A 26,528-nucleotide genomic window follows, 5' to 3' on the forward strand; every position below is an offset into this window, starting at 1 on the left:
AGAAAGAAAGGGGGAAAAAATGATGAGAATGAGAGAAAGGAAAAGAAAGAAAAACAATTTGGACATTTTTCCATTCAGTCTTTTTCCATGCGCTCTCTCGTTATCCCCTCTCTTGCCTCAGTGGTTGTGCCTGACTTCAGGTCTAAGGAATCTGATGTAATTGTAATGGAGCTGTTCAAGAGGTGCTTTTTTAGCCCTTTACACATCTGCTAACATTGTAGGAGGGCTAATGTAATATGTAAGCTTTCTATCGTCATCAATGGAGATTGAATGAAACAAGAAAGAGCAGAGATTGCCGACATATATATAATAGTTTGTTTATCAGCAGGTCTTGTGAATTTCTCTCTGCCTAGCTGTTTTCATTTCTTTCTTTGTTTGTTTTGCTATTTCTTTGAGTTTCTCCTGTATAAGTTGAGTAAAGCCAACTTTCCTTTTCTATTTAATTATTTAAAACAGGAGCTACTAAAGATTCACAAAACAATTATACATGCCTAAAGAGTACTAATTTAAATCACAGATATGTGAAACATGTATCATGATAAACCAAAAACAACATGAAACATAAAGTTAAAGATAAAAGCAGTATACAATTTATTATAAGAAAACACATAAAAAGACAACCACAACCTCCTATATATGTGTCAGCACTGCTGTCCTCTCTCTTGCAGTTTGAGGTATTTGGACAGCTGTGGCTGGCTGTGTGTATTACAGAGGTTGTGACCCTGACATCTTGTTTAATACCTGGCCCTCTGAGCCTAATTGATGGCCAGAGCAAACACTGTGGCCTGGAGTCGCTGTGTGCGAGCATGTGCGAGTGTGTGTCTTGCTGTGAATAAATATTTCAGGCTTACACTACTTTAAAGCTGGGCTTACGACTATCTCTTCATACGGCATTGTCATATACTATATGTTAAAGGAATATGTAATATAATATAGATTTCATAGTGATGTAAGATTCTGTCTTTCTGTCACACTAAATCAACAGCCAAGATTTGCTTGATTACATTTCGTTTTGGGCCCAGTTCTGAATCTATTATCTACTGTCTACAGATACTCTCATTTGTTATAGATTCCTCATCTTTTGTGTGTGTACTTTTGAATTGCATATTAAATTTGACTGTTTCTCTCCAGGTTATTCCCTGTGTTTGGGTAAATCCTATTTCTTCCGCTTCAACCATCCTGAAGAGGCTAGCAGAATGAAGAGCATGCTTCCACAAAAGAGCCATGTGTCCACCCTAGCCTACAACACAGGTATGCATATCAGGGAGTGGTGGGGTAGCGGTAAACCTCCTCGCTGACCCTGTACTTCTTTGTTGTTCTTTCTTTCTTCACTGCTCCTGTTTTCCTTTATTTTGTCACATCACCATGTCCTAGTCCACCTTTTCTGTTCTTATTCTTTCTTAACCACTTTTCATGTTCTTTGCCATCTTCAGTTTTTCCATCAGATTCTTCTCCTTATGCAACATCTGTTGCAACAGATAGCTTCTCTCCTATTCAGTGACACTGATGACAGGTTAGAGTTACAGGTAGACATGACCCACACAGGTGTTAATCTTGAGTGTGCATATTACACTTCATTCAGACAATTACAGTGACACAGAGTAAGCGTGCATTAGCTCACCCTTCTTCACGACCTTCTTTTCAACCATGTTTGACTGTGAGTCAGACACTGACCCGTTTGGATAACCTGACATTTTTGTCAAGAATGTAAACAAAAAATCAGATACTAAAGGTTCAACGTTGTCTGACTGACTGGCTTAAAAAAGTGATGGACAGAGATGTAGAAAATGTGTACAGGTGGCTGATCAAAAATGAGGAATCAATTATATGCATGTCTGCTGTCTGACAATGGGATGAGAAAGGCACTATGAGGATGATGGAAGGTACTTCTTTCAGCTCTTCCTAAAAACACAAACTCACTGTCACACATCTCAACTTAAAATTCAAAGCATATTTGAATGTTTGTATCATCTGGTATCCCTCCGTTGCCATGGTGATACAGCTGGACTCGTGATTGATCGGGCTGTGAGCAAGGTGTGTGTGTGTGTGTGTGTGTGTGTGCTTGTGCCATATTCAGTGGAATTCTTGCTCTTTTAAACCCCCACACTCAAAGTATGTACTCCTCTCTCCCCCGAGCTTGTCTGTTTGATGTTTTCATATGTCTCTTTCACATAAACACACACATGCACAGACACACACACGCATGCACACACAGCAAAATTATTATTACCCGCAGCCAGAATCTTTACCGTTATCCTTCTAACTGCCAAGACTCACACTCTGACATGTGCACCTAAAGGAGGGACTCCCACAAAGCAAGAATAGCTGGGCATAGAAGAGAATGATCACAATAGAAGAGAGTTGATGCACACCAGGCCTCCAGTATAAATCTGGCCATGTATGGACACAAACACCCCGTGTGTGTGTGTGTGTGTGTGTGTGTGTGTGTGTGTGTGTGTGTGTGTGTGTGTGTGTGTGTGTGTGTGTGTGTGTGTGTGTGTGTGTGTGTGTGTGCGTGCATGCGTGCGTGCGTGTGTGCGTGTTTCTAGATCTTATGATGTCTTTCACTTTCTGCCCTATTTCTCTCCTCCTTGTAAGGTTTGACATTTTCTCACACAGGCTTATATTCAGCTATGACGTGTGCCTTCCAAAATTACTCAACTAAGCCTAAGTGACTGAACAGTAACACATGCATTAATTTGTAAACATGTCTGTACATTAATGGCATTTGTACACATGGAACGCACACATTTGTATTTCTCTCAGGCGGAGCCACAGTTGTTAGACGGAGGAAAGCTTTTGTGTGTGTGGCAGTTAAACACTGGGTGGTCCAGGTTTGAGCATTGTAATAGCTCTTTTTCCACATAAAGCCACGGATGAATCTGAAAAATGGGCAGGTTTCTCACATGTTGCGTTACCCCAAATAATTTTCACCTACAGTTCTAATGACAGGATGTGTGACTTTTTGGAATTCTGCATAGAAAATGGAACTATCAATTAAACTACTAATTTCAGCAACCTCTTTTAACTCATATTTCTTAGTTAAACTTAACAGGAAGGAAGTAAAAAAACTGACTCTGTTGAGGTTTGGAAAAAGACCCCCACACAGCTGAGACTGCTTTAAATAAAGGGCTTTAGGAAGGGCGGGGGTCTCTTGAGGGTATTCCAGAATTTTTTGTGGTCTTTTCATTTACCAAAGTCCTATACTAAGGAACTGAACTTGAGTGAAACTGTTTGTCTTGGATCTAATAGATGGTTTCGTGTGAGTGTGCATTTGCATGCAGTGTGTGTGTGTGTGTGAGCTGCGTCCTGTTCTCGGGGATCCGCTGCCAGTTGTGGATTGTTTGGTTGGGTTTGTTCTGCCAAGAGCCCCATTTATGAATAACTACAGCTTCAGGTACACATACAACCTCTCTCTCTCTTCCTTTCTTCTTTCCCTGTTTATGACCACATACTCCTCCCTTTTTTTCCATCTTTTCTCCTATTTAACCAGAAAATGCCCATCCACCACGTTATACACCTGCTTTGAATTTGCTGTACTGTTTTTCTTTCTCTTTTGTCATAATTTACCCATTTGCCCCTCTCCGGTTTCCCATCACCCCTTGTACATGTCATCCATGAATGCTCACCTCTATTTATGTATCTACTGGGGCTAAACGATTTAGGCAATTTTTCAAACAGATATTACAATAGCAATTTGATTTGCGATATAATTTGTTAAAGTCAAGATTGAGCTCAGTATTTACTGAGTATTAGATTTAAAACATATGGTGGAGCATTGCAACATGAAATACCACCAAAGTGTGACAGTCACATGAGGAAAAGAGGATAGCATGAATTCATAAAGCCAACACAGTTTACAACAGTTTAAACTCTGCATCAGACATGCTGCTTCATATGTTAAAATACAGCTTTTCTGCACTGTTTAAAATTCCAATTTGATTTAAAATCGATTAATTGTTTAGCCCTCCTTATCAACACATTTCCATGTTATCTGTTTATTTTATGTTCCAATGAATCTGTCTCATCCTCCAGATTACCTGAAATTTAGTAGTGACTATAGCCATGCGGTGGTGGGGGGCACCAGTAGTGCGAGGGGCATGCGATCAGCCTCTGAGCTTCGAGACTTGATGGACACCCTGCAACGCAAGAAAATTGCCCTGGAAAACAGCCTGAGAGCCAACGGGAATGCTAACCCCTCATACTTCAGTGTCACACAGGTCAGGCATCCTTTAGCCCAACTTCAAGGTTTATTATCTCTTACAGCACACTTTAGCAGGACTTGTGAAGTCTGCGTGGTCAGCCTAGAGGTCTCTCTTGGGCTAAACAGGGTCAACAAAGGTTTTTTTCATCACCTACAATATCAACCATGGCTAAGTAGGGTTTACCCTTTATCTTCGGTTTAAGTAAAGTTTTTAAGTGGAGAGGTTTACATTAATATTTACTATTAAGGCCTCATCACTTATCTGTGTGTTACTGTCTCCTTAGCTACTTCTGTCATATTGATATAATTTTATGCGTTATGTGTAGTTAGATAGTACAGTGAGACAAAATTTTGAGGTATTTCCACAGTATGTTAATTCCAGTATGTTTTTCGCTTTTTTGCCCCTCAGTCTCCACCCACCACACCTGTCTCAACTCCATCCACATCCTCGTCAGCCTATCAGGACCAGACAAGGCGTTTCTACGGCACAGATCGTCCGCCTAAGTCTGCTTCGCCTCTTTCCCCTGGACGACGATCTGACCCTTCTTATTCTCTGACTTCCCGCACATCTGTTGGCCGCAATCAGGACAACTTTGGCATTAGCGATAGCCGGCGACTGCACAGCCAAGGCTCCTCTCCATTACTGTCCACGTGGAGTGGCGGAGGCTCTTCCAGTTCTGTTGCTGCTAGCGATAGCTTCCTCCTCACTCTTCCTCCTTCCTCTTCCTCATCCCGCTCACCATCGACAGGGGGCGCAGTCAGCATGCCATCAAGCCCCCGTCTAGGCCGCCGTACCTTTGGGAACCAAGAACCATTGGCCAGCACTCGAACCAGGAAATACTCAGCAGGCTCACTGAGTGGGATGATGGTCGGAGGGCATAGTCGCTCGCTACCACGTCTCTGTCCCTCTCCATCTCCACGCGACAACAATGGAGGGCTGACTTTGTCAACGCTGCCTCCACGACGGTCTGATGTTGTAGGGGGTTACAAATATAGCAGAGATCCTTATAACAGCAGCCAGAATGCCAGCCCTGACCTCAACCATAATTCCAGTAACTCCAACCAGCAAGCCTTCAACAGGAACCAAATCCAGACTGCAGCTCAGGGTGAAGGTGTTGTGTCTATCTCTCTTTCCTCCCCTAAGAGTTCACCCTCCACCACCCACACCATTTCTGCCACAACTGCCCCACCAGATGTGACAATCCCATCCAGGGCAGGGGGCTCCTCTTCTCCTCGTGTTGCTAAAAAACTCAGCCTGACCTCAACTAGCTCATTGGGCTCTGTCAGCACCGCAGGTTCCAGCCCTCCTGACCCAGAGCGGCTAGCTAGCCATGGAGTTTCACCAGGAATAGAGGTGTCTTTGGGGGAGAGGGACAAACGGGTAGGAGGCCTTGAACACACTGGTACCCTGGGCCTGGGACTCGGAGAGAGGAGGGCTTCTTTTGGGAAGGCAGGACTAGAACCTGGGATTGGTCTGGGGGAGAGGAGGCAGTCATTTGGAAAGGCAGGGGTGACCCCACCAGGGGGTTTCAGGGAAAGACGGGGGAGTATCAGCTCATTGAGTGGGAAGGAAGAATTGACCGATTACCACCAACGGCAAAAAGAAGAGAGACTCCGCGAGCAGGAGGTGGAGAGACTGGTGAGTATCTGATTCAAAGTAGACCGTTTTTGTTTATATCAAACGTGCACATCGGCTAAACTTACAGATGGATAAATCAACGGTTGACAGGTAAAGAGTGTGTTGCTCTAAATATAATTAAAAAAAACAGTGCTGCAGGTTAATAGTTGCAAAAGAAGAGTGCAATATTATTTTGCACATACAAACACAAACAAGAATAGGAATGAGTATAGGAATGCCTCCCTTCAGAGTAACATACTTCTTGGCCTCTCAAATACATTCTCCCAGGGAACTTAATGCACACACACACACACACACAGTGAGGTTCACCACTCGACAGATGCTTATGACAGTTAGCCCATACTAACAGGACTATTCTTAACCCTGTGCTTGGATTGTGTGTGTCTGTGTGTGTATGTTGGGTTCATGTTTATGTCAGTCAGCTGGAGGTATGCCCAGAGTGGTTTGTGCTGCTGAGGAGCCACAGAACACATCAGTCAGATGTGGGCTAGAGAAACCAACGAGATTACAGAGTTATAGTGTAGCAGGTGGACAAACACACAGATGCTCAGCATATAATGACAACTGGACGCATAATACCACTACCCTACTCTCATTACATGCCTCCGTTTCACACAGCCATACTCTGCTAAGCATCTCTGTAACTGTGAGAAATGGTTTTCTGGATCGCGTACAAGGAAAACTGAGGCTTTCAGCTAACCTCCAAATATTTTCAATGGAGTTATGATCATAAAAACCTGCCTCTTGTGTTCTGATTAGAGAGACAATTTGCACTTTGTCCAATATTTTGATTTATTTTAAAATATTTAGAAATTAGTTTGTACGTTATTACATTTTTCATTCAGATTATGATTTTAATTTTCATAATTGTATATCAAAATTACAATTTCTGAATATGTTCTGAATGATAGGTTCTGAATTATGGACAATGAAATTTACTGTATCTGCTTTTAGTTGTTCTGATCAGTCTTTGGAAGCAGGACAGTTGAAACTTAATGCTCAAACTAAGAAAAATACCTCTTTTTGCCTTAACGTTGTCTGCCCTCTTGTGGTAGTTTTGGAAACTTCATTCTACACATACTAATGTGTTATTTGCTTGTGAGCTTCAGTAACTATAAAGGATGTTATTTGCAACAAAACATATGTAAATTGTTTAGTTTGTGTAAATATTTTCAAATTCATAGAATTAAATAAGGGATATTTGCTACTGATAAGAGAACACGAACAGTAATAATGAGGAATAAATGAGAAAGGGGAGAGAGGATGAAAGTGAAGTTGAGTGAAAATTAATGTCTATTTTAACTGACAGCAAGCAAATGTTTAATCTTTCTGTGGACAGTTACCATTAGAAAAGACTTTCTGCTTTTTCACCTGAAAATTAGAGCAGTATAGGAAGCACAGAATACATTAATTCCAGTCTCTCTCTCGTTTTGCACGCTGTGTTAAGCCAAACAACCAGCTCATATTTGCCCAGTTATAACTTTTTTCTATTTTTTCACCCTCTTTTGTGTCTTTCTGTCAACTTTTCTTTCTGTGCTGCCCTTGATATTTCAGTGTGTCTCTTTCTCTCCCTCTCTAGTTGAAAGGTGATTACTATAGGAGCTCCACAGAGGCTTGTGTCTATTAGAATAGAACAAGGTGACAAACTGACACAGGCTTGTTTTGAATCAGCTCCTGGTTCACATTACACATTAGAACTATGGGGTGTATGTCTGTTTGTATGCTTTCACGCATTTCTAAAAAAATAGATTATGCCATTATTAAGCAATTTGTATTTCTGTTAATGATTCATGTTACGTATCCTGATTTGAATACAATTATTTTCTATATTTTGCATCTGCAACACTTAAAAAGGAGGCACCATAAAGTATGTGTAGTGATTCATACTTTTCATAAGGAGGATATCTCTTTCCTTTCTAAACAGGCAGATGACAGTCTCAAGACTTTCATAGTCCAAATTTCACCTGGTTCAGATTCCTTCCTAGAGCACAATTCCCTGGAAAATGTCTTGTTTCCTTACTGGCGGTACACACAGACGCATTCCTGTGTTTGGTGTCATGGCCTGTTCTCATGCACACTTCCGATCATAGTTGACAGCTGTCCACCTTCTGATTAGCTCACTCTTCCTCTCTCTGCACTCACACACACACACACACACACACACACACACACACACACACACACACACACACACACACACACACACACACCTCTGTTTCCTTTTTTACTCTCTCTGTATCTAATATTACTTACACAGGCTTGCTGTGTAGCTCGTATACGTCCCCCTCCAGAAAAGTTACTGCTGAACGTACAAGGGGACAGTTTGACTCTCTGCAGCCTCCGTAGCTCCCCACATATAGCTGTGTTCGGGCAGGCAGAAGTGCAGAAAAAAGAACTCTTGCTCCAGAGATTCTCTTATTCTTTCCAAAATATGCAAATGATATACTAAACTAGAGTGTTTCAGTAACATAGAAGAAAGGATGGTACTGAGTACTAAGTAAACCTACTTTATTTTGGACTTAACAAGAACGTTTTAACGAGAGGGATTGACATCTGCAATGCTTCCCCAGGTAATCTGAGCTCCGGAAACTTGATTTTATGGAATGGAACGAATTAATACTCCAGCTGAGCTCCTGAGACTCTTTCATTTTGAATGTTTAACATCTAACTCAGATAAAAATGTAACTTAAATTTAACTAAGGTTTGAAATCAGGGGGCTGCACTGTGTTTGTGTAACACTCCCACTCTCTGTTACTGCCTTTTAGGCAGTAACAGAAATTAGAGTTATAGTTCCACCTTCTTAAAAACCTTTCCTGTGCAACAACATCAGAATGCTAATAACATATTAAGGTAGATTTTTTTGACATAGCTGTATGAGCATGTGCTGCAACTCGTGTCTATATGTTTGTTGTCATCTCAGGAGCGTCAGCGGCTAGAGACCATCTTGTCTCTTTGTTCTGAGCTGGGCCGGACTGAAAGGGATGGAGGTGGCGCAGCTACAAGTCCTGCTTCTACTGTGGCCGACCTCCAAAAGATCAACCAAGAACTTGAGAAGCTCCAACTGAACGATGACGATGACGACACACCGTCTGTCTTTTCGGACTCTTCAGCTGTTAATGGAACAACGGGAAATGGACACTTGACCTCACCTGGATCAGAAAATGGTTACTACGATGATGATCTCCACGTACGACGGAGGCGCAGTAGTGGTCAAAGAGACAACAGGGCAGAATCACCTGCTGTCAGTCTGCGAAGCTTTGCCCCCTCGCCGTCTCCACGTGGATCGAGGATAAATGAGGTATTACACGAAGGACACTTATTTGGATTGAAAAAGCGCATCTCTTTTCAATGCAAATACAGAAGCACCCCAGATGCTAGTATGGAGTACCCCTATTAATATCACATTTTTGAATGGTTGTCAAGCATTAGGGACTTCATTCATCTGCAAATAGGTTTACTATTTTCAGACTCACATAGATGTATACAATCCGCTACTATTCATCCAGGGTTATTGTGAAGTGACGTGTAAATAACTCTTTTAGACCAGCGTCTTGAAACTGATTGACCCTGACTCAGGGCAAGAAATAACACTGGCATGACTGAGATTTTACCTATGAAATAAAATTAATTGAAATGCCAGTAGTAATTTGAATGGAACTACAGACTGGAGTCACTGTATAGACTGATCAAAGGGGATTATTCTTGAGCACCAACTTCTCTTGAGTTGGTGGAATGATAAATGTCTGTTCATCCCCTGCGTCAAAGGTACAAACCTGCTAAAGTAGCACCTTTGACTTTGGTCAGCTTCTTAAAATATTAATCAGGATTAATGCTGAAAGTGTTTATGCACCATATGCTTTCTTTAAACTTGAGAGTGACAAGGATCACTGCTCTTAATACTTGGAAAGTATTGACATAAACATCCTTCACATACACACATGGAAGATATTTACAGCCCATTTATTAGATTAGAGCAGACCAAGTGTTACCATTTAGAATTGACAGCTGGTGTTTGTATGTGTGGGTGTATGAGTGCTTGTGTTGACCCACATTTGTTTGTAGAACAGAAATTTTCAATGCCCTGAAGAAGTACTGCTTCATCACAAAAAACAGAAAAAAAGAAAGCTTTCTGGCACTGCACAGGCAAATATTATTCATCTATTATACAAGATATTGATTTTTGTTTAAACATTGTTAGCAATGAACAAGTAACAAAAGTGGAAGTCTTTTGTAAACTACAGTAATCAAAAAATGCTGTCAGTTGGCTAATTACAATAAATCCTTCTTCGATATTGCATTGGTTGGTATTGTAACTGCATTTTAACAGTGGGCAAATTTAGGACTGTATTGATGATGTTGTTACCAGGCTCTAAATGATACAGCTCGCCGCCGTGGACAGAACATGATGCCTTCAGAGGAGGAAGTGAGGCATGTGGAAGAGGAGAGGATCCAGGTGCTAAACAACATGGAGGAGCTGGAACAAAAAATCAAAGAGCTGGATAACCAAATGAACGAATCTGCCCGAGAGGTATGGAAAAAGGACAGAATGAATGACAGTATCTATTTTAACAGTTAACCCGATGAGTCTAGAAGACTTCTTTTTAAAGAGTAATAAAAAATTCCTGGAATTTAGTGACCTCTTTTTAGGTTTGTGTGTCCATTAATTCGTTGCATTGCTAAATTTTATATAAAAGTAACGATGAACCAAAGATTTAAAATGAGCTCCAGTCTCAATTACTACTACTATGTTGTGTATTTCTTAAAGGTGGAGGTGGAGCGAGCTCTGGTTGAGGCTGAGCAGGAGTCTGAGGTAGCTGCCCTCCAGCAGGAAAAAGATGCTTTGGAGGCACTTCACAACAAGATGGCTGACCTGGAGACCAAGTCCCAGCAAGAAAAAGACAAGGTATGTAGCAGGCCATGCTTGGGTGTAATACAATGAGAGTGAAGAGCATTTTTCATAATGGCTGACTGGGAACAAGAGCTAGTGAGGTTAAAGGAAGAGACGAGATACTGACTGTGCATCTGGAGAATCAGGCGCATGAAGCTGCACATTATTAAAGTTTATCTCCTGACATGATGGTAAGTGATATTTGTAGTCATGCAAAGGGGCGAAAGACTGAAATTAATGCAAAACATCTCCAAACATGTTCATGTTCTTTATATATATATATATATGTGTGTATATATATATATATATATATATATATATATATATATATATATATATATATATATATATATATATATACATACATACATACATACATACATACATACATACATATATATATATATATATATATATATATATATGCACTATATTGCCAAAAGTATTCGCTCGCCTTGACTCGCATATGAACGTAAGTGACATCCCATTCCTAATCCATAGGGTTCAATATGACGTCGGTCCACCCTTTGCAGCTAGAACAGCTTCAACTGTTCTGGGAAGGCTGTCCACAAGGTTTAGGCGTGTGTTTATGGGAAATTTTGACCATTCTTCCAGAAGCGCATTTGTGAGGTCACACACTGATGTTGGACGAGAAGGCCTGGCTCTCAGTCTCCGCTCTAATTCATCCCAAAGGTGTTCTATCAGGTTGAGGTCAGGACTCTGTGCAGGCCAGTCAAGTTCATCCACACCAGACTCTTTCATCCATGTCTTTATGGACCTTGCTTTGTGCACTGGTGCACAGTCATGTTGGAAGAGGAAGGGGCCAGCTCCTAACTGTTCCCACAAAGTTGGGAGCATGGAATTGTCCAAAATGTCTTGGTATGCTGAAGCATTCATAGTTCCTTTCACTGGAACTAAGAGGCCAAGCCCAGCTCCTGAAAAACAACCCCACACCATAATCCCCCCTCCACCAAACATTACACTTGGCACAATGCATTCCAACAAGTATCGTTCTCCTGGCAACCGCCAAACCCAGACTCGTCCATCAGATTGCCAGATGGAGAAGCGCGATTTGTCACTCCAGAGAATGCATCTCCACTGCTCTAGAGTCCAGTGGCGGCGTGCTTTACACCACTGCATCCGGCGCTTTGCATTGCACTTGGTGATGTATGGCTTGGATGCAGCTGCTCGGCCATGGAACCCCATTCCATGAAGTTCTCTGCTGAAGCACTGTTCTTGAGCTAATCTGAAGGCCACATGAAGTTTGAAGGTCTGTAGCGATTGATTCTGCAGAAAGTTGGCGACCTCTTCGCACTATGTGCCTCAGCATCCACTGACCCCGCTCCGTCAGTTTACGTGGCCTACCACTTGGTGGCTGAGATGCTGTCGTTCCCACACACTTCCACTTTCTTATAATACAGCTGACAGTTGACTGTGGAATATTTAGGAGAGAGGAAATGTCACGACTGGACTGAATTGCACAGGTGGCATCCTATCACAGTTCCACGCTGGAATTCACTGAGCTCCTGAGAGCGACCCATTCTTTCACAAATGTTTGTAAAAGCAGTCTGCATGCCTAGGTGCTTGATTTTATACACCTGTGGCCATGGAAGTGATTGGAACACCTGATTCTGATTATTTGGATGGGTGAGCGAATACTTTTGGCAATATAGTGTATATATATATATATATATATATATATATATATATATATATATATATATATACACACATATACATAATATACATATAAACACACACACACACACATATATATATATATATATTACCAGCAACATGCATTTCCATGGTATTGAAAATACATAAGCAACTGAGAGACTCTCATACATCTAGGGGTCATGTGACTAACTGGTAGGTGTTAATCCTTCTCATGCTGTCTCTGCTCCAAATATATATCTGCTAATACTGCCCAGGGTATAGCGGTCACCAAGTGATCCGATCTGCCACACACTACTCCATGACAACCAGGGGTGTATGCAAGCTGCATATCTGTGTCTTTCTGCGTTTCTACCGCAATATGGTATCAGTGACAGGGTGGAAAGTGTGTGTAGTTAAATGGATGGAATTTGTTGTGTGTGGGTGCGTTTGTGCATACCCTTCGGTTTGGCACTGAAACGTTCTCCTGCGTTGGCCTGAGTCCTGGCCTGACTCTGAAATTTCCACGCACAAACAGTCGGTAGATAGTGTAGATGATAAAATGTCATCATGAAACTGACGGAGACAGGGAAAGAGAGACAGAACAGTCAAACAGTTAAGTGTTGCACTGAGTTTTCAAAATGGCGACTTGAAGACTAGGTGAAACTGAGTGCTTGTACAGCTTATGGATGCCTGTGTATGTTGTGGTATTTATAGAAAGCACCATTAATGCAATCGTAACCCTCTGCTGAGTCATTCCATGTATCCCGCCACTCTCTTCTCACCCATTCCCTCAATCATTTCCATTCAGACAAACAAGAAACAGACAGGAGACAAAACTCATGACACTATTTGCACCTCCATGCCTCCATTTCTGCTTCTCCTTCCCCTCCCTCTAGGCTAGCCTTACTGACCCGGTCGCCGTAGTAACTAACTGTGGCTCCCCAGTCCCCACTAACTCTGCCATCCTCTCTTTGTCCTGTGTGTGTGCGTGCATGTCTCTGTATTCACATGTATACATAAACAAATGTGTACATGGTGTACATGTCCTTGTGTGGGAATGTGTGTACGTCTGTGTGTATGCACACGTGTATGTGTGTGTGCTAGGCGTGTGAGTTGCTGCAGGCAGAAAGGTGCAGAGTAGAGAGGTTGGCTCAGATTGTGTGTGAGCAGCGCTCCCAGCTGGACAGCTGCCCTGAAGCTACCAAGGAGCCCCTGCAGGAGCAGCTAGCCAGGGTCAGTAACACACACACACACACACACACACACACACACACACACACACACACACACACACACACACACACACACACGCACACACACACACACACACTCACACACACACACACATGCTGCACGCACACACACTGACACTAAAATCTATAGTTAAAACCTTTGGATCCATGTAACTATAACACAACAAAAATACTGTAATAGACAGTATTCAGCATGAGGAGGAAATGCAACAACTGTATATACACTGAGTGAAGAAAACCAGATGTACTGTATGTGCACATTAAAACTATAGTCAACCAAAAATATCTTTATATATATCTTTGTATACATCTTTATAATATATACTCCCACAAAGCAGACCAGCATGCACTTGCCCATATTGAAATGATTTCCGCTAACAAAATTATATCAATTGCTAATACTGGCACAAAAAAATTTCAGGAATGTAATGCAGAAAAGTTAGATGCTACACAGTGTTGATCGTTAAGCCGTAACATGCAAACTGCTGGTTGCAAAGTTTACCCTCAACTTTTTGGCCCTCCATTTTAACAAAATATAGCCTCACTGACAACTTCTTTCATGACAAATAGTTTGGATCCGGCTCAAAGTAAATGTAAATGTTAACGAAGTTAGACCTAGCAGTCACCATTAAGTTGGGTGAGTTCAAAGTTGTGTAACTGTGGCAGTTTTGTCAGGTAGCCTATTCCTCCTGCCACCTAAAATATAGGATTCATCCAGGAATACTACTGATGTAGGATTTTTCTCCTTACGGACGTAACACTAACGATTTGTCCAACCAATGAGATCTGATTAGAGCACATTGACCAACTAATCGACCAGCTGACCTGAACATTACAGCCCTAGTGCACATATGCTATCCACGCTCAAAATATATAGTATATGTGGACAGTGTTTACACCATACGTATATAAAACAGAGCACACAATTCTTGACTTGAACTTGCATGTGAACATGCTCACATTTTGTGAGAAAACCTTCTCCTCAAATACCCTACATCCATCTTTGTTTTTTGTTCGGATTTATGGTCCCCTCTTCTTGCCATCTAACTTTCTTAGGTTTTATTGTTTCCAAATCTCTTTGTTTCAAAGTGTCTTAAGGGTTGGGCTTTAAGACCTGCTTGGTACTCATAGTATTATGCTGAAATTTGGGCATAGTGTCTAAGACTTCAGCAGTGTGATTTAAAGAGACTTCTTGAGGAGACAGTGCTTTGAAATCATCCATATTTCAGGGGAATGCTGTTGCATGTTTACCTAAACTTTGGTTTTGCATTGGTTTTTGCATGACTGTGTTAATGACATACCAGATATCTTTGTCTGTGTCGGCGTGTTGTGGGATGAGAAGTGCTTTTTGATATGTAACTGCTTGCTTTTTTCTGATTGTCTCAAAGCAGTTTCATCTCAGAGAGTTTGCACAATAAATATAAATGGCATTAATACATATATCACCTTGAGAGCAAATTCTCATCAGTCAGACTTTCCGTTGGCCATTTTAGGTTAAGATACATAGGTGGAGGTTCCGATGTGTGGTTGTTTATGTATGCTTGCATGCACTCTTGGTGTTCTCTCTCTCATATGTATGCACTGTAAAAGCATGTGTGGTTACATCTGTCCTGTATGAGTGCATTTCTTTGCATTGCCAGTTTTTACCTGTGCATTATGTTTTGTCACTGTGTGTATCAGGACTGCGAGGTACTTGAGGCAGAGACAAAACGATTTGAGGACCTGGAGTTTCAGCAGCTTGAGAAAGAGAGTAGGCAGGACGAGGAGAAGGAGACACATACACAGCAGCTTCTCCGGGAGATCGCAGACTACCAGCGCAGCACTGTCACTCGCAAGGTAACCACTCTATTTTTGTGAGAGTCAAATGTGGGCAAAAACCTGTATACAGTGCATTACCACAATGTTGCTATTTTATCTAAGATTGAGAACAGCTTCAAATCAGTAATACTCCTAACTGCTCACTTTTAAGCTTCAGTAAAACTCTTTAAGTCAACATGAAGTACTTAATACGCTTGTTTTCCTCTTATTTCAGGAGCGACTGTTAACTCTGAAGAAACAAGCAACACAGATTACCCAGCAAGCTCAGCGAGAAAAGGAGAGTTTCTTGAAGGAAAGGAGCAACCTCGAATCAATGCTGCAAAGAGTACGAGGATATTCATGTTTGCATGTTACCACTATGTATGAACAAGAAGAAGAAAAACCAACCAAGACTTCAGTTTTGTTTTTAACATTGTTTTCATTTGCATTTGGTCTTCTTCTGTCTGTAAGGAGAAAGAAAGCCTTGCCTCGCTGGAAAGAAGATACGCTGAGCTCACTGGTGGCCGGAGTTTCACTCTGAGAGAGGTAAGGTTGATTGACAGGAAAATGAGAGCAGTTCTCCTCTTTCAACTCCAAAAGTGGGCAGAATCCTCAAGTTTTTAATCGTTGGGATTTCCTTCTCTGCTTGCTAGGGTACAGCCTCTTTGGCTGATGTGTGTCAATCCCTCCTTTCCTCTATTTTTCACAAGAACGCTGAGGTACTTTCGTCTTGTAGAACTAATACATCCCTATCTGTTGTCCTCTCACTGCAAACTGTTCAAATCCATCTCATTCTTCCTCACCGCACCTAATTTCTCTTCTTCTGCTGCTTGCCCATGTTGGTTTGTTGTTGTAACCGCTAAGAATTTGAGACTTATTTCATTAATTGTATGCCTAGCTTACACCCACAATCTGTTTCTTAATACTGCTGTAACTTTATCAGTGTGTAAGTTGTCTTGGGTATTTTAATAGTACACCATGTAAGTGAAATTTTGCATCATTCTAACAACTAATTCTTAAGTTTGACATCTTAATATGGCTGATTCCCCTCATGCTTTGCCTCACCCCTTCTCTCTCCCCCATTTCTCCACGATACCTTCCAGGGCTATGTCACAGTCAGTGAAATCAATGAGCTTTACTCACAGCTTGGGCAGGACCCAAAACCTGCCCCTGCCAAAGCCTCCCCTGAGTCCGAGGTAAACCCCTCCCCTGACGACAACTCCCCCAAACCAGCGGAGGATGAGGTGTGTGTGTAGAGGTGTAAAGGGTTTTCATGTGTAGTTTATTACACACAAGCAGATGATGGAAAGTCTGTGCTTGTATTTTTTCCTCCTCTTTAACTCCTTCTTTTCCACTCTTTCAGTTTCCTGACAATGTTTCTTTCTTTTTTCAAAGCTCTGTCATTCTTCCTCACCTGCCGACTGTCACTCCTCTTCCTCCTCTTCTTCTTCCTCCCATCTAAATCCCCGTTCCCTCCCCAAAACACCCTCTGTGCATTGGCCAGAGAACATGGTGACATATCGAGACCCCTCACCCCTCCCTGACTCTCCCCCACCTCCCCTTCCTATCAAAAAGAATCACCAACGACACAGGCAGGTAATGTGTGTGTGGATATGTATTTGTATGACAGCACATTACTTATTGCTTTGACTGATATTGATTATAAAAATAATTGGTAATTATGGTGCACAATTTTAAATGTTGATCAGCCATGTGAAGAAATGAATATTTATCCATACGGTTGATCAATCTATATGAAAAGGCTAATTAATTCATAGAGCATTAAGAATTGCAACATGCATTGCTGCCATTGTGTCTTTTTTAATGTACCACAAGATGGCACCAAAGTAAAAAATGATTTTAAAAAAATCTTACATGCAGCAGCTTTTAGGTCATTCTCTTGTTTTGTCATATGATCAAAAGAGTGAAATTAATCATCTTAATTTTTGATTGAGGTAGAATTAAATGATGAGTAATTGATAATTGTGTGCATCCATTCCTTCTGTGTGTGTTTATTTAGCATTTCCGTTTGCTGGAGGAGAGGAGGCGATCTGAGAAAGACGGTGGGTCACATTTAAGTGATACATTACCCAGGAAGAAAACTGCACCCACCATGAACCCTCAGTTCACATGTGCAACACTTGGACGCAGCTTCCCCAGCAAGGTACATGCGCACATAGACCGACATGTATGTTAAAATGACACATCCATTTGTATGTATTGCTTCTGAAGTAACACTCTGCCTATTCTTGGTCCTTTATAGTCCCACCAGCCTCTGGTGCAGAGTGCAAGTTGTGGCAGCATACTTCCAAGAATTCTCTCCTTATCCAGCAAGGAAACTGAATCTCGACGTCTGCATAAAGGTACACAGACACACACAACCGCGAACTAACTTGCTGAGAAAGTGAGCACATGAATACAAGGGAATGCACAGAACCTCACTTGTAAATTCTTATTTTTCTGTCTTGTGTAACACTCATTTTCGCATTGCAATTTAAAAATGCACCTTATATGGAGACATATCCCTGCTAGAGGTTTTGTTTTGGGTGTGCACCTCATTGCGTTCCCATAAATTACACAGTTTCTCATTTGTTTATCTGTTGGTGGAGATAGTGGAGGAATGTCAGTGGAAGAGGGCTGCTCTTCCAAGTGGTAGAGAATTGTGTACGGGTGTGTATGAACAGTCAATATTTCATGAGCATTTGAAGATAGACGGAGTAGTTGATATTTTTTATGTCTCTGTTGTCCACTTCCTCTTTAAGTAGCCACTTCCCATCATTAAGAATACTTGCTGTTTACTCACCGCGGAGTATACAATTGTTTTCCTCTGTTTGGACATCTACTGACATAACTGATATTTAACTGCAGAAAGACAAAGGCTGGTCTGTCACCTTGAGGACACCTTACCTTTTCTTCTTCTTCTGCAGTTTTCTCACATATGCTTACTCATTTGCACAGTAGCCACAAGCATCAACCAGTTTGGATTTTTCCTAGATAGATTTCACTGCCTTTCTCAAGACAGATATTGAAATAACAAACAGGGATTTAAAAGTATTTTTGGAGTTCCATGTGCATCATGTTCTAATAGTGCTGCTGTTTTCTTGTCTGGGAACTGGCACGTGTACTGGGTCCCTGAGTCCCTTTGGTCCCTTGATCTGGCTCATCAGATGGGTGGGTCTGCTGCATGGGGCAGATGCTATCAGTTTCTTGTGTGTTTCTTCCTGTACCCAAAAGCTCAGTTAGTCCCTCTCTCTTCAAAGTATCCGGACTGTTATTTTATCATCATTCCTGTGTCTACTTCTGAGGGTATCTCACTTTCTTTCCAGACATCTTTGGGCTTCTTTAATTCCTTAACTTGTTTTTCAGATAGTTTTTTTTTATTACTTTGTTTGTATGCTTTTGTGTCCTACTATTTGGGCACAATTTCATCTAAACTAGTTGTACCATTACAGCGTAGATTTATTTTTCTTTGGACTTGTAAGAGCACGTGTCACAGTGGCGGGGCATTGTGATGAAAAACTGAAGCCATCTGGGCAATCTGTCCCAGAAGAAGGGACACAGACAGGTACAACTCATGGATGCATACATGAGAAGAACAAGTAACGTAAGCTGCTTCTAAAGCTTGTCTTGTCTTTCCATGCGTTTGTTTGTGTATCCAGGTCAGCCAAGCTCCCGGGCAGCCTCGCAGACCAACATCTACCTCGATGCCTTCGGGTACCGTGACAACCAGGCCTTCGACACGATGAGTGTAGATAGCAGTGACTCCATTGAAACCAGCATCTCTGCTTGCTCACCCGACAACGTCTCCAGGTAGGTGTCGCTGGCATGTGTTGTTTTTGCTTGTACACATTTGCATGACTGTGGTTAATGACAGAAGCAACATGAAACCTGTCAGTGTCGTGTGTTTTAATGCCACGTATGTGCTGTTAAACAATACCTCACAGCTGCTCTCTTGATTTAGAATTGAGAATATTTTAAGAAAAAGGTTAGAAGAAAAGTGACAGACTAAATGGCAGAAAGGGTGAAATGTGAGCAGAGGCAGAAAATAGGAAACTCAAAAATGTCTGTGTTTATAATGTGAAACATTTTACTTTGAGAACAAAGAAAGAGTAGAAAGTGAGTTAATGTAAAAAGTGTGTGGAGAGGTTTCCCGCCTTTCATGGTCTCTCCATGGAGAATAGGATGTGTAGAAGTGTGTGTGTTGTATGAGTTAAGGGGTACTCTTGATTGGTGTTCGCAGGGCTCAGGTTACACAAAACGGAAGGTGTATGCATGTGTGTTTGTATGTTCACAGTCAGTCCCCTCAGGTTTCGATGAACTGAGCGAACCAGTGTGAGTGTGGAGGTACAGTCGGGGGTTCAGCCCCCCGTCTGGACTCAAACCATGTGTGCTTGCTTCCCTCTTTTCTTTTCTACAGTGGTTGCATCTATCTTTTGTCTCCCCTCCTCTTGTTTCTCTGAATGGTATGGTCTGGTTGCAGCAGATTTGAAACCATTTGCAGATTGACCTCTCTGCATAGTAAATTTTCCTGGAACGGCTGCGTGTGTGAGCCGCAGTATGGCTCCATCTGGATTGGGTTGTACCAGTTTAGGATGGATTGGACGGCTCTTTATGGAACTTGGATCAGTGTTGAACAAAAAAATAGTTTGATGAAAAAACTGGAATTTTTTGCCATCTTACCAGTGATGTGTCCGATTTTTGGAGATATAAGTGTCAGATTGAGATAAATAAAGCTCTTCTGAAGTAATCCAGGTACTCGATGGAATAAATTTGAACTGGACTGTTCTACAATGACCATGAGTACAATTCCCTCTCATCGATTAAGGTAAGAAAATGTGGATGGGAAAGATCAGGAAAAAACTATTTCATTTCGATGGCATCTGAGCAAACTTCCACAGAAGTGTTTTAAAATCATTCAGTTAACTTTGGAAGAATATTGAGTAAAAGCTGTGTCTTCATATCAAACTACAAGCTAATAAAACCAACTATGAAAAGATACCAGAGCAGGAAAAAGCATTTTATATTCTCTACTTGCTGCATTTTTTCCTGCATCTTGTCATACCTTCCCTCCCAATCCTTTTTTTCTGTTTTCTGTTTCTTGGGGTGCCCTACTTTTCTCCCCCGTCTTTCTTCCTGATTTGTTTGTGCTTGAGTCTGATGTGTACCATTCATCTTAACAAGGCTGTGACATCATTAAGCATCAGCGCTAGGTATCCATTTCCTTTTGGCTGCAGATAAGAGAGCAGTGTGTGTGTCTGTCTGTGTGTGTGTGTGTGTGTGTGTGTGTGTGTGTGTGTGGTGTGTGTGTGTGTGTGTGTGTGTGTGTGTGTGTGTGTGTATTACTTATATTATGGGGACATAAATCTACAGATCTCACCTTCCTTTTGAGGACAAAAAGCACGTCCCTGTGATGCAAATCGTTACATTTCAGGGTTGAGGCTTGGTTTAATATTACACTTAGAGTTAGTGATTGTGTTTTGGTTCGTGTACATCTTCATGAAATCATTATAAGTGATTGTGATGTCCCCAGAAGTAATGGAAACACACTGTGTGAGTGTGGGTATTTGTATATAAAAGAGACAGAAAGTTAGAAAGAGTGAGACAGACCTATTGTTTAACACAACAAAGCTTTACACAGACAAACATATACACAAGTCCCTGTGATGTCAGACAAAATTGCGTGTCATGAGAGTCTCTAAGCCAGACCAGGCCTGCTTCAGGCCTGCTTTTGCAAAACTGAAGATAGATGGTGACACAGCAGAGTGTCAGACAGAGAGAATATAAAGAGCTTGGTCCTTAGATTGCCTTGACATCCTGCCTTCTTGTCCTAATGGATTTCCTCTTTGATTCAATGCACATACATGCATAAACAGTGACTAATCAGAGCTATTCTCGGGAGAGTGTAGCCTTTGGGCTGGAATGCTGAACGGAACTGCGCTTTTATGTGTCTATGTGCAATATTATGCAGCAGTTTTCACACAAACTGGATTATTCTAATCCTGAAAGTGAGGCTTAGTAATTTAGTGCAAAGTCAGAAAATGAAACCCTTGAGAAAACACATGGAAAAAACTGAACTGATTCATGCTGTCATGCTTGCTGGAAGTGTAGCAGGTTTAACTGATTATTTTGGGAGTGACTGGATTGACATGGATGACATTTACACTGTATTTCATGTTTAGCAACATAAAAGTCAATTTCAGTGTTTGTTTTTACGTGACTGCATGCCAAGCGGCAAAGAAAAAAAGTTGTTTCGTGGTGTGTGTTTGTGTGCTGCAGTGCCAGTACGTCAAATGTGGCCAAACTGGAGGAGATGGAGCGCCTGCTGAGAGAGGCACAGGTCGAGAAGAACCGCCTCCTCGAACACAAGGTCACTGTGAGATAATTTCACTGCAGCTTGTTGATGGCAGGGACAGCCAATATCAGTTGGCTGGGGATCTTTTTCTTGCAAAATGATGTCGCTCAATTTGCCTCTAATAAATTTACCACAAGAGGTACCACTCTGACTTACCTGTGTGTGTGGGTGTGTTAAAAATTCTTCTTCAGGAGCGAGAAATGGAAATGCGAAAGCAGGCTCTGGACGAGGAGAGGAAAAGAAGGGAGGAACTGGAGAAAAGGCTGCAGGAGGAGACGAGCAGACGGCAGAAACTCATCGACCGAGAGGTGAAACTGCGAGAAAAACAGAGGGCGCAGGTAAGAAAGAAAAACTACACACAAGACTAACTGTCCACTCACAAAACTGTGATTATTCTTTGATATAGTATGTTTCTTAACCACCTGTTGGCTCACATCTGTAAAGGTTTTTGGAGAAGCATAATAAGCTTTCCTAAAAGATAATTTTGAACTTATAGTGAATTAACCTTTTGCTTTTTTCCGTGTTCCACCTGTAGCTAACGTTTCCTGCATATTTCCCTGTGGCTTTTCTGTGGCTTCAATCATGTCTCTGCTGACAGCTCTCATTATAAGCTTCATCTATCATCTTCAGTTCTTTTCTGTGGACCATCAACAGTTGGCAGCAGAAGAAAGAACCGTACATTTGAATGTTTCCTAACATATGATACGCATTAGCTTGATTTGTATGAATTCTATAAACACAATAGAATCATAGAGACATCATGTTATTCTTTAAACGTATTTCCACTCCTTTTCAAATCCACTGCTTTACCTCCAGTCCCGGCCGCTAACCCGGTATCTGCCGGTGAGAAAGGACGACTTTGACTTGCGGGCTCACATCGAGTCGGCGGGCCACAGCACAGACACGTGCTTCCACTTGTCCATCTCTGAAAAGACGTGCCGAGGCTACCTGGTCAAGATGGGAGGAAAGATCAAAACCTGGAAGAAACGCTGGTTCGTCTTTGACCGCAACCGACGTACGCTCTCCTACTATGCAGGTAGGACACACTTAAGGGGAACTGTAAATGCAATATGAAATGGAACTTGTTACAGTACATTTACATACATTTATATTCACATATTATATTTATCTACTGTTATATCTCCTGCAGACAAGCACGAAGCCAAGCTGAAAGGAGTCATTTACTTTCAAGCTATTGAAGAAGTATATTACGATCACTTGAAGAATGCACATAAGGTATGTGATTCATGCCCACATATATATTTTATACAAAATTGATGCATGTGGATAACGTGAAAAGTATGATTTAATCATCCAATACTTGTAAATCACTCATTCTTCATTCCCTACCTGTTTTCTTCCTGGCTTTTTTTGTTTCTCCCTTCCTTCTTTATGTCTGTCCTCTCCTTTTTTTTTCCTTCCTTCAGAGCCCAAACCCCTCCCTAACCTTCAGCGTGAAGACTCATGATAGAGTCTACTACATGGTGGCTCCCTCTCCTGAAGCCATGAGGATCTGGATGGATGTGATCGTCACAGGTGCAGAGGGATACACCCAGTTCATGGTGTAGTGAAGGGCTGGTGGCGGCTACATGCTGGCTTTAAAGACAAACATTTCAATTCCTTTTTTATCCTTGGACTTTTTAAGTGTCTGGATGGATGTTAATGTCATCTATGCTGAATAATGTAGTTTGTGTTGAGTTGAGACAGCAGTGTTGAATGATTTTATCGGCATTATTTACAACACAGCAGCATTTAAAATGATAGCGGGGAGCATCCATGTGAAGATGTGGGCAGATACAAGATGATTTTTACATTTTTATTCTATTTTGGAGATGTTTCTGATACGGTGCACCACTCTGCCTCAGAGTAAACTCAGGTGTACCTCAAAGTATTGTTCAAATATAAAATATACTTAGTAAAATGTTTACCTGACTGAACTTTTCTACAAGCTTTGTTAAAATGTGTTTTTCAGAGAAGAGTAGCTTGTTTTAGCCATCTTTTTACAAAGGGTTTTAAGGTGGATAAATTGGAAAAGTCAATGCTGGCTTAACCAGTTTCAGCTCCTGACATCTTCAACATCTTATACAAAGTCTGAACAATTTTACCATGACACGGAAGAGCTCATTTGCCAATGGGTTGAATCAATTTTAGACTATTTCCAGTGTTTTAATTGATTTTAACACCATCTCCCAGGAGGAACAAAGCATATAAATGTAGTTATTGTTTAGCAAATGTATTTAAATTTTCTTTTTAATCAAAATTTTATTTTACGTTGCTACTGTGTCATTCTCAGGTCTGAAGTAGGTGCATGGATGCATCATATGATGGTGTTCTAATCAATATTCATATGATTAAAATAAGTGCCTGTTTTGTGTGTGTACTATATGTACACATGTACTTTCTGTGGGCCTCTAATGAGGCTCCATGGTGCTATTCTTATATAGCAAAATGACACTACTATTCCAAGACTTAATACTATACTAGTCAACATAAGTTATTACCAGTCCTTTTTTAAATGGATTCATGTGCTGGGTTACAATAGTATCACCAGAGACTCTGAAACAAACTCAAAACTTAGAGTCAGGAGACTTGTTTTCCAGTATAAGGAGTTTTATCAGTACCAGGAAATATGACTTTCAATAAGACTTAAAGTAGTTGTATATTTTGTTTCTAAGTTGTAGTTAGTTCGAAAGTAGTTTTGACACTAAGCCTATGATTATCAACACGAGTCCTATTTGTGCCTTTTTCCGATCATATTTCACGTGACAGTGTTTTTATGTGCATATTATCAATATTTTTCTGAGCTCTATATATCTATATACTGAATGCCAAAATGTCTGTGGGGAGAAAACATGTGGGTTGTTTTGTGTGGAAAAAGTCTCACACAAAGATGCCAAGCAGACAAAAATCAATGGTACACGCATTCACTAGTCATCTAGACTGACTGATTATTGTGTCACTACATTGCATTTATTACCACTAATTTAATGTGTTTGTTTAAATGACTATTCCACCTTGATCACTAAAGCTGCTTTCATATTTTGTATCATACTCCATGCTGCATTAGACCATTTCAGGCCACTGATATGTGCATGTATCATCTTGCCTTTTTGCTTTTATGTTTTTTTTTGTTTTTTGTTTTTTTTTTTACCAAAGTTTATGTTTAAGTGATATGATGTATATGTGGTTTCTTTGCTTTCTTTAAATACAGTAAGATCAAAAGTGTATATATATATATATATATATATATATATATATATATATATATATATATATATATATATATATATATATATATATATATATATATATATATATATATATATATATATATAGTCTGTTTCAACATGACATACCAAGTTACAGTGCAAGCTTCTATGAGTTTCTTTCATTACATCATTTTGTTTTTATAATATTTTTTATGTTGATCCTACTGTATTTATGCCATTACCAATGCATGTATCTTAATTTTGTATTTCTATATGAATAATTAAATATATTTTAAATAAGTCAATTTGTGAGACACTCAATGGTAAAAAAAAAAAAAAGGCATCCCTTCCAAAAAATGTCTCTATGACTGGGACTTTGACATCAGGCTTAAAATGCTAATTACTCATTTCAAATTTTTGGAAATGACAGGTAGATTTAGAACACATTTAGAAAAAACTTGTTGAGGACTTTTACATTTTCTAAGACTTTTCAATTTGAAGTAGTTTCTAAAGTGTGCAGCCATTTCTTTAATAGTAGGTTTTTTTTTTGCATAAAGTTGAATGCAACATCACCAACTGTTGCAGAAAAGGGAAACAAAGTGTGTGTGTTATATCTAGAACAATCTTGTAAGAACTTTGTATTTTCTACATTACATCCATCCATCCATCCTTTACCTATACACCGCTTAATCCTCACTAGGGTCGCGGGGGGGCTGGAGTCTATCCCAGCTGACTCGGGCGAAGGCAGGCGACACCCTAGACAAGTCGCCAGTCTGTCGCAGGGCTACAGACAGAGACAAACAATCACTCTCACATTCACACCTACGGGCAATTTAGAATGATCAATTAACCTCAGCATATTTTTGGACTGTGGGAGGAAGCCGGAGTACCCGGAGAGAACCCACGCATGCACAGGGAGAACATGCAAACTCCATGCAGAAAGATCCCGGGAAAGCCAGGATGCGAACCAGGGATCTTCTCGCTGCAAGGCGAAAGTGCTAACCACTACACCACTGTGCAGCCCTTCTACATTACATCTTGACTTATTTTTGATCTAATCTGAGTACTTCAGGTTTAGCAACATGGACACTGATCACCACTGTGTGGCAGAAGTCAGTGGTACAATGTACTTCAGAGAGATGTTCAAAGTGTTAGAGTGAAGCAGCAGCATAAGGAAACCCATTAGAATGTTTATTTTTCGTGAATGACACCTACTAGCAATTAGTCATGCATCATGCTTTTCAATGTAAAAAACATAAAATACAAAAAGATTTCTTTGAAAAGCTAAAGAGGTGAATCCACATGCAAAACACAGCTCGATTAAAGTTTTTTGAGAAAGAGGCAGACAACTGGAGGACCACATTGCCAGAGTCCCTTTTTAAAATTTACTCCATTTGTTTACTCTAAAGTAGTGCTAGCACCTTTGAGCAGAAGAGCAAGTTAAACTGGAATATTTCTGAAGGAAGTTTGAGTGTGCCAATGCATCTTCTGACGGTTGATATGTTCTGCTAATAATTACACAGAAGG

The 26,528-nt window shown here is 40.8% G+C and overlaps 1 protein-coding gene across 8 annotated transcripts in view; it reads left to right on the forward strand.

Moving 5' to 3' along the window:
* phldb2b (pleckstrin homology-like domain, family B, member 2b) overlaps positions 1–25,020 on the forward strand; it is a 42,238-nt gene extending 17,218 nt beyond the window's left edge. For 4 of the 8 annotated variants that reach the window (XM_035943717.2, XM_055007192.1, XM_035943722.2 and 1 more), the window contains 21 exons: positions 1,132–1,251; positions 4,036–4,220; positions 4,614–5,843; positions 8,764–9,141; positions 10,210–10,371; positions 10,609–10,746; positions 13,495–13,623; positions 15,324–15,479; positions 15,676–15,786; positions 15,912–15,986; positions 16,094–16,159; positions 16,544–16,684; positions 16,836–17,036; positions 17,461–17,604; positions 17,704–17,803; positions 19,100–19,250; positions 21,717–21,807; positions 21,984–22,130; positions 22,609–22,828; positions 22,943–23,028; positions 23,220–25,020. In XM_035943717.2, the coding sequence (XP_035799610.2) occupies positions 1,132–1,251; positions 4,036–4,220; positions 4,614–5,843; positions 8,764–9,141; positions 10,210–10,371; positions 10,609–10,746; positions 13,495–13,623; positions 15,324–15,479; positions 15,676–15,786; positions 15,912–15,986; positions 16,094–16,159; positions 16,544–16,684; positions 16,836–17,036; positions 17,461–17,604; positions 17,704–17,803; positions 19,100–19,250; positions 21,717–21,807; positions 21,984–22,130; positions 22,609–22,828; positions 22,943–23,028; positions 23,220–23,360 (4,172 nt within the window). In that variant the 3' untranslated portion in view covers positions 23,361–25,020. The remainder of the gene's footprint in view (positions 1–1,131; positions 1,252–4,035; positions 4,221–4,613; positions 5,844–8,763; positions 9,142–10,209; positions 10,372–10,608; positions 10,747–13,494; positions 13,624–15,323; positions 15,480–15,675; positions 15,787–15,911; positions 15,987–16,093; positions 16,160–16,543; positions 16,685–16,835; positions 17,037–17,460; positions 17,605–17,703; positions 17,804–19,099; positions 19,251–21,716; positions 21,808–21,983; positions 22,131–22,608; positions 22,829–22,942; positions 23,029–23,219) is intronic. The other 4 variants (XM_035943719.2, XM_055007193.1, XM_055007194.1 and 1 more) reach the window with 4 other exon arrangements.
* The last annotated feature ends 1,508 nt before the right edge of the window (positions 25,021–26,528 follow it).

The sequence above is a fragment of the Amphiprion ocellaris genome, chromosome 22 (assembly GCF_022539595.1).
Source record: "Amphiprion ocellaris isolate individual 3 ecotype Okinawa chromosome 22, ASM2253959v1, whole genome shotgun sequence".
NCBI lineage: Eukaryota > Metazoa > Chordata > Actinopteri > Pomacentridae > Amphiprion > Amphiprion ocellaris.